The sequence below is a fragment of the Schistosoma haematobium genome, chromosome ZW, assembly GCF_000699445.3.
Source record: "Schistosoma haematobium chromosome ZW, whole genome shotgun sequence".
In the NCBI taxonomy this organism is placed as follows: Eukaryota; Metazoa; Platyhelminthes; class Trematoda; order Strigeidida; family Schistosomatidae; genus Schistosoma; species Schistosoma haematobium.
Window position 1 is genome coordinate 66,485,295 of NC_067195.1, and position 15,495 is coordinate 66,500,789.

Below are 15,495 nucleotides of genomic sequence, written 5' to 3' on the forward strand. Positions count from 1 at the left end.
GCACCTCATATGCCCTCACTTTTCTTGCCTTACAAAACAGGGGATTCACGAGGAAACTGCAAAAACGTTAACAAGCCCAGAACAAATTACTTGTCAGCTGACTATCGACTTCCCCATTGAATCATCAACGAGTGGGATTCATTACCTCAGCACGTGGTTGAGTCTTCATACGTCGACGCTTTCAAAGGAAAGTTGGATCACCTGAGAGACCATCATTGCCAGGACTAACCCAGGCCATCAAGCCTCCTGTGCTTTCCAAACTCAAACTGACTAGAACACCATGTCGGAACAAATAGTATATACTTAATCGATAAACATTTAAAATATGAAACCGTGTCACCGTCTGGAAAAATACTCTGTGGATTAGCACAGCTCAATTGACCCACTCTTTTGATAATCTCTGTCTACCAACATGGTAATTGAATACCAACGACAATATTCGATACATCCCCACCAAGGTCAGAAACTGGTTTGAAAGTATCTGGTTTGTTTTCAAGCAATGCAATTTGTTATTTCTAAGAAATATCCTTAAGGTCTATTCGTGATGGCCAATCAATAGTTTGAACGCACATCAATCAATACTTAACACAGTTTTCAGTCACTTCAGATATATAAATTTAAGCACCCAATATCCCGATTTTGGGGAAATTTTTGGGAAAACTGCCAATTGTCATTGGAATTGGGCGAAACTCCTAGGATCAGGAGATTAGGGAATATCGATGATCTACATTGTTATATTTCCGTAGATGTTGATTAGATGATATTTAGCCCTTTCATTATACTCATTTTAAGAGATCGGTTTTAATTTTTTAGATATAGATGGTTTCACTCTATAATTCCTCGAAGTTGAATTTTGGTTTGCCTTCCTATCTTTTAATTTATACTTCATTGTTCATGGGGAAACATTCTGAATCTCCGAATTTTAGTGTCTCTCACTTCAAAACCTTGATATTCTAACATGAGTTCATGTTATTATGTTGTTTGGTTTTGGGAGTTTGGAACATAATTCTGTCACAGTCCCATGCGCATAAGGTTCCCTAGTTTGTTTAGGTTTCCTTGAAACAGTCGAGATTCTACGTTAGATTCCCCCGCACGAAAATTTGAAACCCTGATTATTCTTGGAAATTTATCCACAAAATGTCAGTAATACCTCACTAGTTTGTGGTCATAGCTCATGCCCTCAGGAACTAGCGTCACTGTGTTTCATACACAAACTAGCTTGGTTATCACCTATGATACAGGAGAGTAGGTACTCTTCTTTATTATAAGGTTTCGTTAAATTAATTGTTTACTGTGTATTTAACCCAGAACTCTTGGTTCCCAACATGAATGTCAGCCACAAAATACGAACTGAAGTCATTCAGGCTGGTTCTTGAACTTATCAGCTTCTGAAAATCAAATTCACTGGGATAATTATGATTGTAATATGGTTCGTTGGAAGTTTGGTCCTCTCAAATAATCAGGACCTATAAATTAGACATACAACCAAACTAAACGGGACTAGAACTCGTTTCATTTTTACAGATTATCTTGGAAATTGAGTCGAACTTCATTTTAACAACACATCTTGTCCAATACTCCCTAACTAGTTATTCCGCCTTACATGTCTATGGTGAATTTTTCAGTCCTTAATATTACCCACTATTAGTTATCATGATAGTTGTAGATTACCTACTGATTCCTTTTGAACACAGTCGTTTTAGCCCAAAAACAGCTATAGTTCCTGGAAGTTTGAGTCTAACCGAGTTGCTCTGTTTATTGATCATTTTGGATGGACATATTATATAGACCGGTTGTCCAGGCCTTTAAACTGCAAAGACTTCATCCAATTCAAAGGGTCCGTGTCATGTAAATCGTGTAAAAAGACGGCTATAAATTTGGCAATTTTGTATCACTAAAAACGTAACAATAAGACATTCGTAAGTAAACGAGTAGGCCTACAGTGTATGTATACTATTTTGTGTAACTACAGTCATTATTATATCGTCTCTAGAAATAGTAAAAAATTACCTAGTGACATTTCATTTGAAATCTAACAGTAATATTATCTGCAAGGTTTAGTCACTAAGATTAACTTTTGTATTGTATTCTTGGTTCATTTCATTGCATCTACCAATGCATTTTCCTTCAATAGCTTAATTACTATGGATCATTTGGAAACCACCTATAAATTTTTGATACCGTCGTTCATGCCAGCCATAACTCATCCCCTGACTTATGCCAGGACAATGATGTTGGTAAGTCATATTCTTTCAAATGTAACTTTTAAGTTGGGGTATGAACCATTTCCTCCTGTTCGTCGATTTACTTTACGTAACATTCTACGTCCGAACTATGAAGTATATTACTACCCAAGTGTTTTCACTTACTGCAAGTTTCTCCAACAATTATCTCATTGTAATTAAAGGTCGTAAACTTCGCCAAGAGGTTGGGTTGTATGGAATTTTCACCATTGGACTTCCTGCTAATATTATTGGGTCATTTGTTAAGTCGTACTCTACCAACATCACTATGGAGGTACAAAATACTTAATATACAATTATTATTTGCAAAAGTATTTAACTCCGGACTTTTTTGAAAAGAAAACATTTTTTGAAACTGATAAAGGAATCAGAATTTTTTTGATCAGTGTAATTTTGATTAATATCATTCTTAACTAACTTACCCTTTCAGACCAGTAAATGTACTGTTGCTCGAGTAGTGGGTGTAGTTGTTAGTTATCCATTCCAAGGTATTCAAATATTAGACGTATTTTCACCGTAAAAAATAGTCATAATGATTCGCCAAATGTCGCAATTTATCAATGGGACACAATTATATGAGTATGAATCACAAATAAATTTAGTTTATGTTTGTCTCCCTCCAGTTGTATTTTCAATGCTTTTCCTACTATACTGAGAAATGAAGGTTTTTTAAGTTTCTTCAGGTGTGTTTTATCTAAATGATATTCCTTTCTAGTGGTTTGACACCTAGATTAATTGGAGAAGTTATTACAGTTTGGTTGACTGCTTGTCTTGCCTATTTTTTCAATAAATATATTTTCATGGACCGTATCGACCCTCCTCTGAAAAAGCACACTCCCTTGGTAACTGAGGTGAGTACACATTATTTTGTTCAGTAGTTCAAGAATTAACTTTTTATCATTATTGAATATTCTTACTAACCGTGATGACTGTTTTTTGTGTACTTTGTGCCAACCGTTTTTACAACAAAGCACTGTGAAAATTAGTCATACATGTGAACTTTATCGACCAAATAAAGAGAAATTACATATAAATGCATTGATGACATATGTTGGTACCTTCGAGTTGACGATGCTATGGTTTGACGTAGAGTACTAGGTAAAAATGGCTAGCCGGTTAACGAGAAATTAGTATTTCATCGACCGAGGTTGTTGGGATGTGTATCAAGTATGCAGAATCACCGCCTACGTTGATGTGTAATAATGTCTGGCGTAGAAGTAGGCTGGAAGGAAGCTAGAGATGGGAAAACAAAGACATTGCATCAACCCACAAAGCTATTGATTGTTGGTTTGAGTCCTGTAACTAGGTTTAGACTACGCGGTTGGGATTCGCACGATGTTAACCAATGGTTAAGAACTCCCATTAACGTCTCGTAATCGTTCGCAGTGAATTCGTTCTTTGTCTCTTCCCTTAGACTAAGTCCCCAAATAGTTTTGGAAGAAGTTTATTCCACGAATCCATATTTTCCCAAATCATATAATATATTTTTAATCTTTTCTACCACCACTAGTACTGTCACTATCTATATTACTCTGACATCTTGCTGTCTTGATGTGGTGTACCAGCCTGAACAAAGGCAAATACGTTAGATTCTATTTTGCATATGATTGATCCAAACAACAAAGTCCAAGGTTCAAACTTCTGTTTAGGTAGCCAGGTAGTGTAATCACTTTTCATACGTAATTCCTTATACCCTAATACCTATTGAATAGGTTATTTCTTTCCTCATCAGTTAGTCGATAATACAGTAAAACTATAGACTTTGTTTGGACATTCAGTTTTAACTACTAGATCATAAATTCGAATCTTTTTGTGCTTGTCGAGATTTGGTTTTCTGATTTATTGTCTAAAGCACTAGCAAATGATTTGATTTCTAATTTATCTTACAATTCGGCATGTAAGAAGTTGCACTTATTATTTCCACAAATTAAAAAAACTTTTTTAAAGTTCCTCCCTCAGTATTCATTAAAAAAAAATTCACGATAGATTTTTTAAAATTATTTCGCTGACTTATACTCTCTCATCGGATTATATTCTGGATGCTTGATCTTTTCTATTACTGTTATAACTGTTACTACATTCACTAATCTGGGATTCGCCCTGACAACTTCATCTTTCAGTGTTAATGGGGTATGACAACCTGAACCGGTGTGCTCATGTACTGAGTTCTACTTTGTGTTTGGCTGGCTTTTTCTTTGTATGTAAGCGTAGCGTTATTTTTAATATGATATAGTGGGTATAAATATAATTACCGTTCTTAAAAATAATTTGCGTTTGTATGTCAAATTGTAACTTCACATACTAGCCGGCTAACTACAAACCAAAGCTGACAAAATGAATTTTTCTGTCGACTGATAATCGTTGAGTCATGTTTAAACCAATTGATTCATAACGAAAATAAGGTTAGTTCAGTATTAATTTTCCATTACATCTAAATCTTTGAAGATCAGTTTCGTGAGTGTAGCGTTAGAGAATACAAAATCACATAGGCCAAATTACTCAACATGAAAAATGAGTATAGTTTTAATGAGTAAACAATGTTTTTACTTGATTACAAGATGAGGAACTTGCGTATTGTGTAGAATGTACCTGATTTTATACAACACTTACAATAAGCTGGCATTTATAGTCACGCAAATCTTTTCCAGTTGCTTTTCATGTGTGTTTCTAACTTTTGCTTTCAGATGATAGTAAGTGGCGCCACTCATGGACTCACAGTCACCTCCACAGTTATGGCTGCTTGTGACTCGACGTACGTCATATTTTAGAACACAATCTGTAGTATATATATATGCGTGTTTGTGGTGTGTTTTTATTTATGAAACTGTTGTAATTTTTAGTTATGATTGATATTTTGACCTACCCATCAATCTCTACTGATATATATATATATATATCGCTGTTCCTTTATCCAATTTTCGTCTATGAATACGTATCTTTTTACCATATAGTTTTATTTACTATTTCTACAACATTTAAGTTCTTTCTGTGTTACTGGATGTCTCCCTGACTCAATTATTTCCACAAGTTTTTTGGTTGCATAATCAGCTGGTTAGTTTCAGAGCATTTTTCTTATTCTTAAATGCTTCATTGTGGTACTCTATCAACTACCAAACAGTTAGCTGTATCCACAGTGCTTACTCTAATATTCTTTGATTACCGTAATCTTATGTATCCTTATGGGTGAGTGATCATAGATACTATTTATGTAGTTTGTGATATTTTTAGTTTATAAATTTCTATATTAATCAGTCATTAAAACCCAAACAGTATGAGATTGTTTTTAGCAATACTATCCTGGTTCAAGCGCTTAAACTTTACTAGTAGTAAGAGCCTGTTTTTCGATTACTAATATTTCTGTCGTCTAATAATAGTTTTATAAAAGTAGTCACAAATAACTACTTGGTTTTTCAATTTCTAGTTGAACATTATAGAAAATGCGATAAATAATAACAAAGTCATCGTTTACAAAGATTGACTTCCACACTTCACTTCTGAAAATAAAGTCATTTTGACATGAAAACACCAATTTGTTTCATTTTTATTAATATATTATTAATTTCAGAAACAATCTCGCTACGATTTAAAGTTAAACTTTATGCTTTATACTGTATGAGTAGAACTGCAGCTATGTAAATTTCTAATTATTGTTTTATTATTTTATCTCACCTCTTAAACAAATGGTTCAACCTATAAATTCTAAGATACTTAATAGTTTAATCATTTGTGTGTATCATAGACTTATTTATCCCATTTACTTCGGGATAACATACTTTTAGCATATTAAGGTAGAAAAAGAAGTATAACCACGTAATATGCTAACTATCATGGCTTACTAAAAACGGAATTATTTTGTGTTATAAAGTGTTCAGGAATTTCAGATATTGAAAGAGGACTACTTGATGATCTAAAGGATGATTGATACTCTAGTAGGAATTGTAGATGATAGGTATGGAAGATATCTAGAGAATAACATCAGAAATAGATATTTAATTTTATATGCTACTCAGGATAATCATCGTTGGTTCATTTTTTGTCAGTTATTTTAATATATTTTAGAGTTTGGTAATGTACCAGAGGGAGTAATTAGTAAAAAAAAAGATAGAAGGAATTGCATAACTAAGCTGAGTAACCCTGAAATTTCAGTCTATCAACAAATTTGGCTTTTATAATTATTCTCATTGTCTCGTCGGGTTAAATAATTTTTTTTACAAAAAATATTGTTATTTTACAATAACGTATTAGTTTGGTAACTCACATTTCTTTACTCAATGAACATGATGACGATATACCGTTGGAGATAGTGATTATTTTAGAAAAGTTCATGAAACGTTAATGGCTTCATGATAAAATGAAATTATCTTGCCTCACTGTCAAAAGTTGCGACTGTTCAATTAATATTATTTCGATCAAAGATCAATTATTTATTAACCAAAGGTTACATACTTCTTACTCCATTATTATTTAAGTCTTTTCTTATTAATAGTGTAACAAAGGAAACTTATTGTTGAGGACATTATAGACCAACATAAATTTTAGACACAAAATATCAGATTTATATTTTGTTATAGAATGTTTATCTCTTCATTTGCATGCATTCATATGTGTTAATTTGTTATATTCTCAAAACGCATTAAAACTGTTCTTACTCAGATTGCATTTTGATAAGTATTATCTCATAACCACAAGTACAAAGTACAGATGTGATTTCAGGATATACACTCGTAAAACGAGTTTTAACTCACACTTTTTATACTTTTGTTACTTGATCTAACACTCTTCTATTTTACTAACTTATAAATGTTTGAATAGCTTCACTAAATGATATCGTCGAAAATAAAGTTTTCTTTGCAGAACAGCCTTTATTTTTCACAAACGATGTGATGAGTTTCTTAAGATTGCTACATTTTCTGTATTCATTATAGCAATTCTAAACAAAATGTGGTAACAGTCTCTGAATATTATCCCTCCATCATGTAAGTTTTTTTATTACGTTAAGTGGTATTGATGTATTTTACTTCTTGTTTGTTTAACAGTATTAACGTCGTACCTGTATTCAACAATTGGTGGCAATGTTATTCCTATCTCAGCCAATCTGTAAGTTTCTTGTTTCTCTGTATTTATGTCGTACAACGTTTTTTTTTAACTAATATACCTCAACCTGACGTCATTTGTTCAAAACAGCAGTTAAACAAATCTCAGTCTAGCCATACATATTTGATCTCTAATGGTGTTGCATTCTCTAAGCGAAGTTTTGGTTATCATTCTGGAAAATGGCATTAGCGTCAAGTTGGCGTTAATTTATTGTCTACGAAATTTCACCAACCAGTCTTTTCATCGTAGCTGCGGTATAGGTGGTCCAATTGACATTTGTTTGGTGTGTTTTGTGTTCATTTTTCGAGGTGACGAGACTAGAGCAGATGCCCAGCACCTAAACGTAGTTGGTGAATAAGAAGAGTCAGTTTAGAGGGTTTTTGAAACCGTGATTATAAATCAATGGTGTGCATTAGATTCAGAATCGGCTACCATAGGACTGCATGTCGTGACGTTACTTTGTTATTGATTGGACCTTTCGCTCAAACGCTTGGGGTAGCCCATTTAATCAAACCTCGGATTCGATTTGGGATTTTAGACAGTATCCTAGCCGACACACAAATACGAAGGTAGCTATTGATGGATAAAATGTTCTATTTGTTCTGCTTTACTATTCCTCCGAGCAATATTTACGATTACTTTGCTATTGGAAAATTTGTTTTATACTGACTTAACTTTCCATTCCATTTTGTGTATACGTCTTTCTGCACTAAATTTATTTGTTGTTGCCTAGAATTCTATCCTGTTTAAATGGTCTGCAGTCATGTCACCATTAATTTACTAGTTCTAATAACAGTTTTTCTAAAACCATTTGTGTCATTTAAAATTCTGCGTTCTTACCGTCATGCGAATCGGACAATAAACAGATTTAGCCATGTCTTTGGAAAGACAATGTTGGCGTATGTTGTATATCTGACACTTGTATCTAAAACTCTAAAAAGTACTACAATTCGCTTTTCATCCCAATTTTGAAAATCTACTGCACCTGCACTTATTTCAGGGACCCTGTGTAGTAGGTGTCTGGTGTCAGATCAAACGCCAAAGCGGAGGCATTACTAATCGACGGAGTTTTCATTAAGAGTCATTTATGTACTATTGGCTTGAATGATCGCATCACAACGCGGAGAAACTAATGTGGGAAAATATATCTCTTCACAATCTACCAAGATTGGTTACAGCCCAACAACTCTTTATGATCTTCCTAGCCACCTCTAATGCAAACAACATATCTTACTCAAAAGGTTCGAAGGTTGATGCAAGCGAATAGCAATTATATGTAATTACTTTTAAAATGCTCCTAAAGTACAACAATAAACTAGCATGTTACAAGATCAAGCAATAGAGAAAATAAGGATTTAGCCCCAGTATAAATAGCTAGTACTTTACGTATAAAATTTGAGAGGGAAAAGCACAAATTTAAATTTACAAAACAAAAACAAAAAGCGTGAATGTTAGATTATTTTTAGCAATTTAATCATCTTCAACAAAACTACGTACATATAGAACTTTACATTCTCAGCTGACCAACCTCATAAAACCGTTTATAATTAATCTTTCTATTTTTGATATAATCATCATTGATAACAGTGCTGCCAGTCACTTCATTCACTGAGAGTATCCTTCTTCAGCTTTTGCTTAACACAGTTAAATGTATGGTTTTAAGCCTGTTACGAGTTACTACACCTTGTAATGCTTCAGTAATTACAATAATATCAATCTCATAATGGGTGTGATATACTGTAGTAAATAACTTCATTCGATCTTATATCATTATTGTTTAACATCTCCGTTAAACCATGTTGAACATAGATTCAGGTGTATTATTAACTCACTAGCCTATTGATTTTAATGAACTCATTCACCACGTACTTGGGTATAAGTTACACTCTAGTTGTAAGGGCTAGTGATACTATCTGGTTACCTGCCCCCAAATACCCTCGTACGGTCGAGGGTGGGGAGAGTCCGCTCTCCAAATGCTCTCACATGACCACGCATATACAGCCACTGTCAAGGAAGTCTTACTCACTGCCTCCTCGTGATGGGAGTGTTGTTTATGAATACAAAGAAGTTTTCCTGTTTAATAGTATTAATATTAAAGTAGATAATAGTCACATACATTTTAGTTACTTTTGATAAATAATATTTTCTAGGATATATTGCTAGGCTGTATTTATTTACTTGATCAACTAAGACATTAAATGATTTGCTTAACATCTTTAAATTGCTTTTTTGAGGAATGATAAATTATATAAATTTGTACGTGCTCCTCCGGACTATACTTCAACTGTATTTTCTGAAAAATACTTATTTTAGTGTATGCATAAATAAAGACTTTAATAAATTAACATTTTTGCTTTATAGGATGCTTTTGTTAGAGGATCATCTTTATTCTTCCGACGTGCTCCATCACCAGTGTCTAAATTACATGGCTATAGTCAATGAAAATACCTTTAGCTTACATGAACGGGATTACCTGAAACTGTATTGATCTGTTTTTTCTCTTTACTCATATATTCTGTTACATGACTCAAATAAAACATATTTAATTGATTATTTGTTTTCAATACTAATTGAGAATTTATACCACTGCAACCTTTAGTTGACATTAACGACAAATCTCTTTGCACTACTAATGCGGTTAATTATTCATCATTCTGTTTGTGTTTGCATGTATCATGTTATTGTTGAGAATGTTTTCATTGATATGTATTCGTTCACTTGCCGCACTGACAATTTCTTTTTTTTTAAAGAATGTTGCACTAGCTTTAATATTGTTTATATTGTATACGTTCAAAACAATCAAGAAATGGTATGTAATTTGTCTGTTGCCTCCTCCTGCCCACCCCCAGTATTATTCCAAACATTATCAGTAAAACAATACTCTTAGTCGAAGATGAATTTATATTACCCCAGTGAATAATTAAGATGAATAGTCTTTGTACAGAAATACACATACTTTTGTTGTAAGAGTACATTTACTGAATCTAAATGAAATACTACTACTATTGCATTTATCAATTAATTCATTCATCATTGCGTACTATGGTGGCTTATTATTGTGTATACGTATCATACGTTTGGTTGTTGCATTTTCTTTTAACTAAAGAATGAGAAACTATGTGCTGATTATAGTACAGTGTAATTCTAAAGGAGTTGTTAAATATGTATCTGTCTCATGTATCGTAATTATGAAAAGAATAAGTTAAGGTATATTTGTAAAATCTAGAAATTCATGATATATTGTAAAGAACCATCGAAAATTAAATTCACCTCAATCAGTTGTGTGAATAAAGACATCGACTAGAGGTCAGTAAAATATGTGCAACTGCTTCATTTCATCCTGTGACTCAGTTAAGGTACAACCATTCACAATTTACCATTTTGGAGGTGAACCAATAGGTAAGTTAGTCTTCTAACAATTATAACTCATTTTTTCAGTTAGAACTTCAGATTTTAATCAATTCATGATACCACTCATTTAAGCAGAATAATTAAAAACAAAGATACGAGAATGTACACAGTAAAAATAAAATAACTGAGGAACAGTATTACTGTCAAGAAATAAACTGAATTCATTTTCGTCACTGTCTTCGATCTCGAACTGTATGACTTGAAGTCTTTAGTTATTTATCAGAGTTTTCTTCTAAACTGTGATGGGAGGCCATGGATCTAGCAGCAAAACTTGTACCGCTAGTGGATAAATAGACTGTTTTGGAAGCTTACTACGGTACTTGATAAACAGAATAGTACAATTTACAGGTTAATAGCGTTGTACCCATAGCATGTATCCCATCCTTAATTGTTGATAGTTTACAAATTCATTGGCTAGTTTCTTCTCATTATCTAGTCTTGCCTGGGTCCAGTTGTCAGTAAAACTCATCTCCCTCATCTGAAATCTATTATTATGGTTTTATCACTCTTCTATCAACCTGCATAGCACAATAAAGTACCATGAGCTAACCCAAACCACATTTTTCTAAATAAATTGGTGCAGGATTACCATATCTCGTTTTACTACCATATATTATCTTCCCAATTTTAATTCAAATGTTAGTAAGTTGAGTCTGAGGACCTGAAACTCATTTGTACTAGTGCCTGTTGTATAATAAATACTGTTACAAGACACACATTAAAGCAGAAGTTGAGTTAATTTGTGACCCATACATCAGATATCTGTTACTACCAAGGACATGGAATCTAATAGTATTATTCTCTGGCGAATAATATTTATTATAATACCTGTCCTCTGGGAATTAAGAGAATAAGCTAGTTTGTAGTTTATCTTAGGTACTACACTGTTTCAAGGAAGTTATTGTATTACAGACTTTTCTAACATCTATACTATTGTCACTTGTCCAAATGATCATATTTGTTAATCTATAGTTGTTAGTGACAAGTTATGTTATTTTAATCTACTTTAAATTTTTGTTTTATTTTTCTCTTCAACTTTGTTAAATGATTTGAGATTTTGCCTCTGTATATCCTTCATAAGAATAAGAACACATACATTTGATTTATAGATATATTATTATCAATAATCTTTATGTGTGTTTCAAGACAGTGGTTACTATAATTAACCTAATAGTAATGAGAAGTAACGTACTCTATTTTCCGGTACATGTTTCTGTAACAAATAGTTTTTTTCATGTACATTTGAGGTACTTGTAATGCCGAGTTATGTTACCACTGTTAGTTTGAAATATATATGGCGGTTCTTGAACATCTAGGAAATAGTAGCGATGTTATTATCACGTATCCCTTGCGGGTTATTTTGTTATGACTTCTGTGTGATTGTTCAACACGATAGCAGTCTACATTTCTCAGTTCCATCATTACTTAATATCTTTATTGTATGTTCTGAAAGCCTTGTTGAACTTGGTTTGCTTCCATTCTCACGGATCTTTGATAGCTGGGGCTTCTATCGATATAAGCATCAAGAAGCTACCAATTCTATGATATATTTAAAAATAATCGTTTGTACTTAGTGCAATCAAGGTATTCTGTAATTGGAAAAACCTTTGTTCACTTGTTCGCGCCTCCAATATTCACAAGTAGAATAAAAATCTACTTTCCATTAACATAATTAACTGAATATTTACTAATCCATTTATGACCTCTCTCTAGCCAAATAGAAATACCAGCTGTTAGACTTTCTTACAGGTTGATCCAAGTTATGTATCGTTTCCTTTTTAATATTTTATTTCGTCTCATTACAGTAAATATGTCAACGGAACAAATAATACAAAATGAAAGTGACTTACCTCCTCCATACTATCAAATAAATCACGAATGTATTCGTCGTTACAAACGTAGAACTCATTGTGCTTACTTCACATTAATTATATCAGGCATTGTAATGATGCTATTCGGTGCTCTTATTCTCGTGATTTTGATACCACAAGAAATCAATTTATATCGATGGAATATAAAAGGACCATTATCAAGATTTTTCAATCACGACAAAACTGTTTTACTAATTAGTATGGATGGATTTCGTCATGATTATATAGAATTGACTAAAACTCATCTGGGCTCTAATGCATTACCGAATTTCGATCGTCTAATATCGGAAGGTGTACGAGCTATGGAATCGATCAATGTTTATCCTACAATTACTCTACCTAATCATCGTACATTAATTACCGGTTTGTATCCTGAAAATCATGGAGTTGTTGGGAATAGTCTACTGGATAAGAAATGGCCAAATAAAACTTTCAGTATATATGATCAGGAAAGCCTAAATCATGCTCCGTGGTTAACTGATTGGCCTGAACCTATATGGGTTACATTGCAAAAAAATGGTGGCTATACTGGTTCACTTTTATGGCCTTTAACTGATCAGTTTGTTAGCGATGATTTACCATTTCAACGAGTTTCACAATATGCTTTACTTAATGACTATGAACACCGTTATGCGTATGACCAACGAATCAGAGATATATTATGGTGGTTGAAAAATCCTAGATATCATTTAAATTTAATTTTAGCTTATTTTGAAGAACCTGATGAAACTGGTCATTCATACGGTCCAAATAGTAAACATGTTGCAAAAGTTGTTCAAACCTTAGATGAAACACTTGGTCATCTATTAGACGGTATCAAAAAACGTGGTCTTTCTGATAAAGTAGATATTATTCTAACTGCTGATCATGGTATGTCTGAAACATCAAATACTCGTCTTATTCCGTTGGACAAATATATTGATCATTCTTCGTACAATTATACTCAATTATCAACTATGGGATTCCTTTATCCTGCACCTGGTAAGTATTCAGTCCTTCATTATCGGAAAAAAACTTCACGCACTGTAATAAACTTTTCTCTCTGAGATTTTCTTCAGTGCGGAATTATCTCATACCCATTAAAAATCAGGACTCATTCAGCTACTGTTTCATCCCGTTCTATAAATCGAACGACACTGTAAACAGTTCGTATGGGATCAAACTAAGGAACTGTTGGTTTGCACTGAGTTCACTCTAGATTCCTAGATCTGATTTACAAACTTTCAAGGGAATTTGTCTTGATCCTCACTAGCAGTGCATTTTCTGTAATCAACTGATTGTTATCTTGCTTCGATTTCATCTGATTTTTTCCAATTTAACAAATCTAACCCCATAAAACTCAATATAATTTAATAACTAATAAACATTGTATGTTATAGTAAACCAACCTAATTAATAGCTATCTGGTGTCTAACTATCAGTGTCGTGCTCGAGTCTCACTGAAATATTAAGTTCCTTACGAATCTGTGACAAATAAATGTGTAAAACGTACCTCACCGATTTTACATTTATTCATCGTCAACTACTATTATGCATTATAAAATACACTAATTATCTTTCACTCATTATGGTTACCTGATGTTCTAACTTTTTCGAAACCCTCCTCTTATCATATATATATAACTTCATGTTAGAAATAAGTACTGATGGGAAATTTCAGTTTACTACATTACGTATAATGCTTGTTGTAAAATTTGTACCTTATGAGGAATGTTCTTAGGATTATAGTTATGTTCAATCAATTGTTTTAATGTCAAATCTTGACAAACTTACCAGTATTCATTCAGAGGTCAGTCAGTAACATATATTTAATAAGAATAAAAGTAAAAATGTAACAGTTACATATTTTTACTCATCATTTTCTTATAATTAGGGAAATTTGAAGAAGTGTACAAACGTCTAAAAAATGCGCATCCAAAATTAGATGTGTATCGAAGAGATGAAGTTCCTACCTATCTGAATTTCAATATAACCAACTCTCGTATGCCTCCATTGATACTTATTGCTAAGCCAAGTTGGAAAATTGTAAAGAACACTTCACATCCTTACGCCAATGTTTGTAAGTTAATTCGGATATTTTCATTTGTTTTACGCTATCAATAATGTTGAGTAGTAAACAAAAAAAACTACTTTTATTGATCCTAACTTTTTTTCTATTTTTCTCTATGTCTATTAGCTGGTGATCATGGTTATGCAACAGATTTCTCTGAAATGTATCCATTCTTCATTGCAAGTGGTCCTTCTTTCAAGATTGCTGAGAGCGTTCCTACTGTCCATGCTGTAGACGTTTATCCACTAATGTGTGCATTATTAAATATTCAACCAAATCCAAACAATGGCAGCCTAGAACGTATTTCAAACATACTGAAACCTGATGTTGCCAATCGCCTTTTGAATTTGAATAGTTGGTCATATTTATGGAAATGGATCATATTTGATTTGAGATTTATTTTATTTATTTCAATTATATGCGTTTTATTTATGATTTTACTGTGTTCAATTGTAGTTGTGATGAATCGTAAAGAAACCAATGAACCATTCATTCGTCTACCCATTGATAATGATAAAGAGTTTTCAGATTATAATACATGAAGGTATTTAGTAACTATAATTCTTGCTCAACCTCATCAATTTATTTCTATTATTGATTATTAATGATAACACAAACTCTATCATGATTTTCATTTGATGAATCTACAGAAACAAAAGTTTTTTTTTTATCGTTCTCTAAATCAATATCTATCAACTCGATCCCTTCAATATACATATATACTTAATTAGGGGTATTTTTTTGTATAAGATGCATATTTGATTGATAAATATGACTTAAAGATGTTAAGTTTACATTTTGTAAAGAGAATAGTGGTTTAGGCAAA

The 15,495-nt window shown here is 32.7% G+C and overlaps 1 protein-coding gene across 3 annotated transcripts; it reads left to right on the forward strand.

Moving 5' to 3' along the window:
• The first annotated feature begins 418 nt into the window (after positions 1 to 418).
• Positions 419 to 15,452, forward strand: ENPP4_1 (Bis(5'-adenosyl)-triphosphatase enpp4). Of its 3 annotated transcripts, XM_051212088.1 has the most exons (14): positions 419 to 2,237; positions 2,271 to 2,370; positions 2,408 to 2,517; positions 2,556 to 2,630; positions 2,674 to 2,731; positions 2,771 to 2,822; positions 2,867 to 2,926; positions 2,959 to 3,094; positions 4,928 to 4,995; positions 7,280 to 7,340; positions 9,699 to 10,736; positions 12,554 to 13,600; positions 14,493 to 14,678; positions 14,796 to 15,452. In XM_051212088.1, the coding sequence occupies exons 11-14, from the start codon at positions 10,655 to 10,657 to the stop codon at positions 15,209 to 15,211; spliced, it is 1,731 nt and encodes a 576-aa protein (XP_051072225.1). In that variant the 5' UTR covers positions 419 to 2,237; positions 2,271 to 2,370; positions 2,408 to 2,517; positions 2,556 to 2,630; positions 2,674 to 2,731; positions 2,771 to 2,822; positions 2,867 to 2,926; positions 2,959 to 3,094; positions 4,928 to 4,995; positions 7,280 to 7,340; positions 9,699 to 10,654; the 3' UTR covers positions 15,212 to 15,452. The 3 variants fall into 3 exon arrangements, with proteins under 3 accessions (XP_051072225.1, XP_051072224.1, XP_051072226.1); XM_051212087.1 differs by having other exon boundaries at positions 2,408 to 2,731; positions 2,771 to 3,094; positions 4,928 to 7,219; positions 7,280 to 13,600; XM_051212089.1 differs by lacking the exons at positions 419 to 2,237; positions 2,271 to 2,370; positions 2,408 to 2,517; ... (5 more) ...; positions 4,928 to 4,995; positions 9,699 to 10,736 and adding an exon at positions 6,987 to 7,219.
• Positions 15,453 to 15,495: the final 43 nt, after the last annotated feature.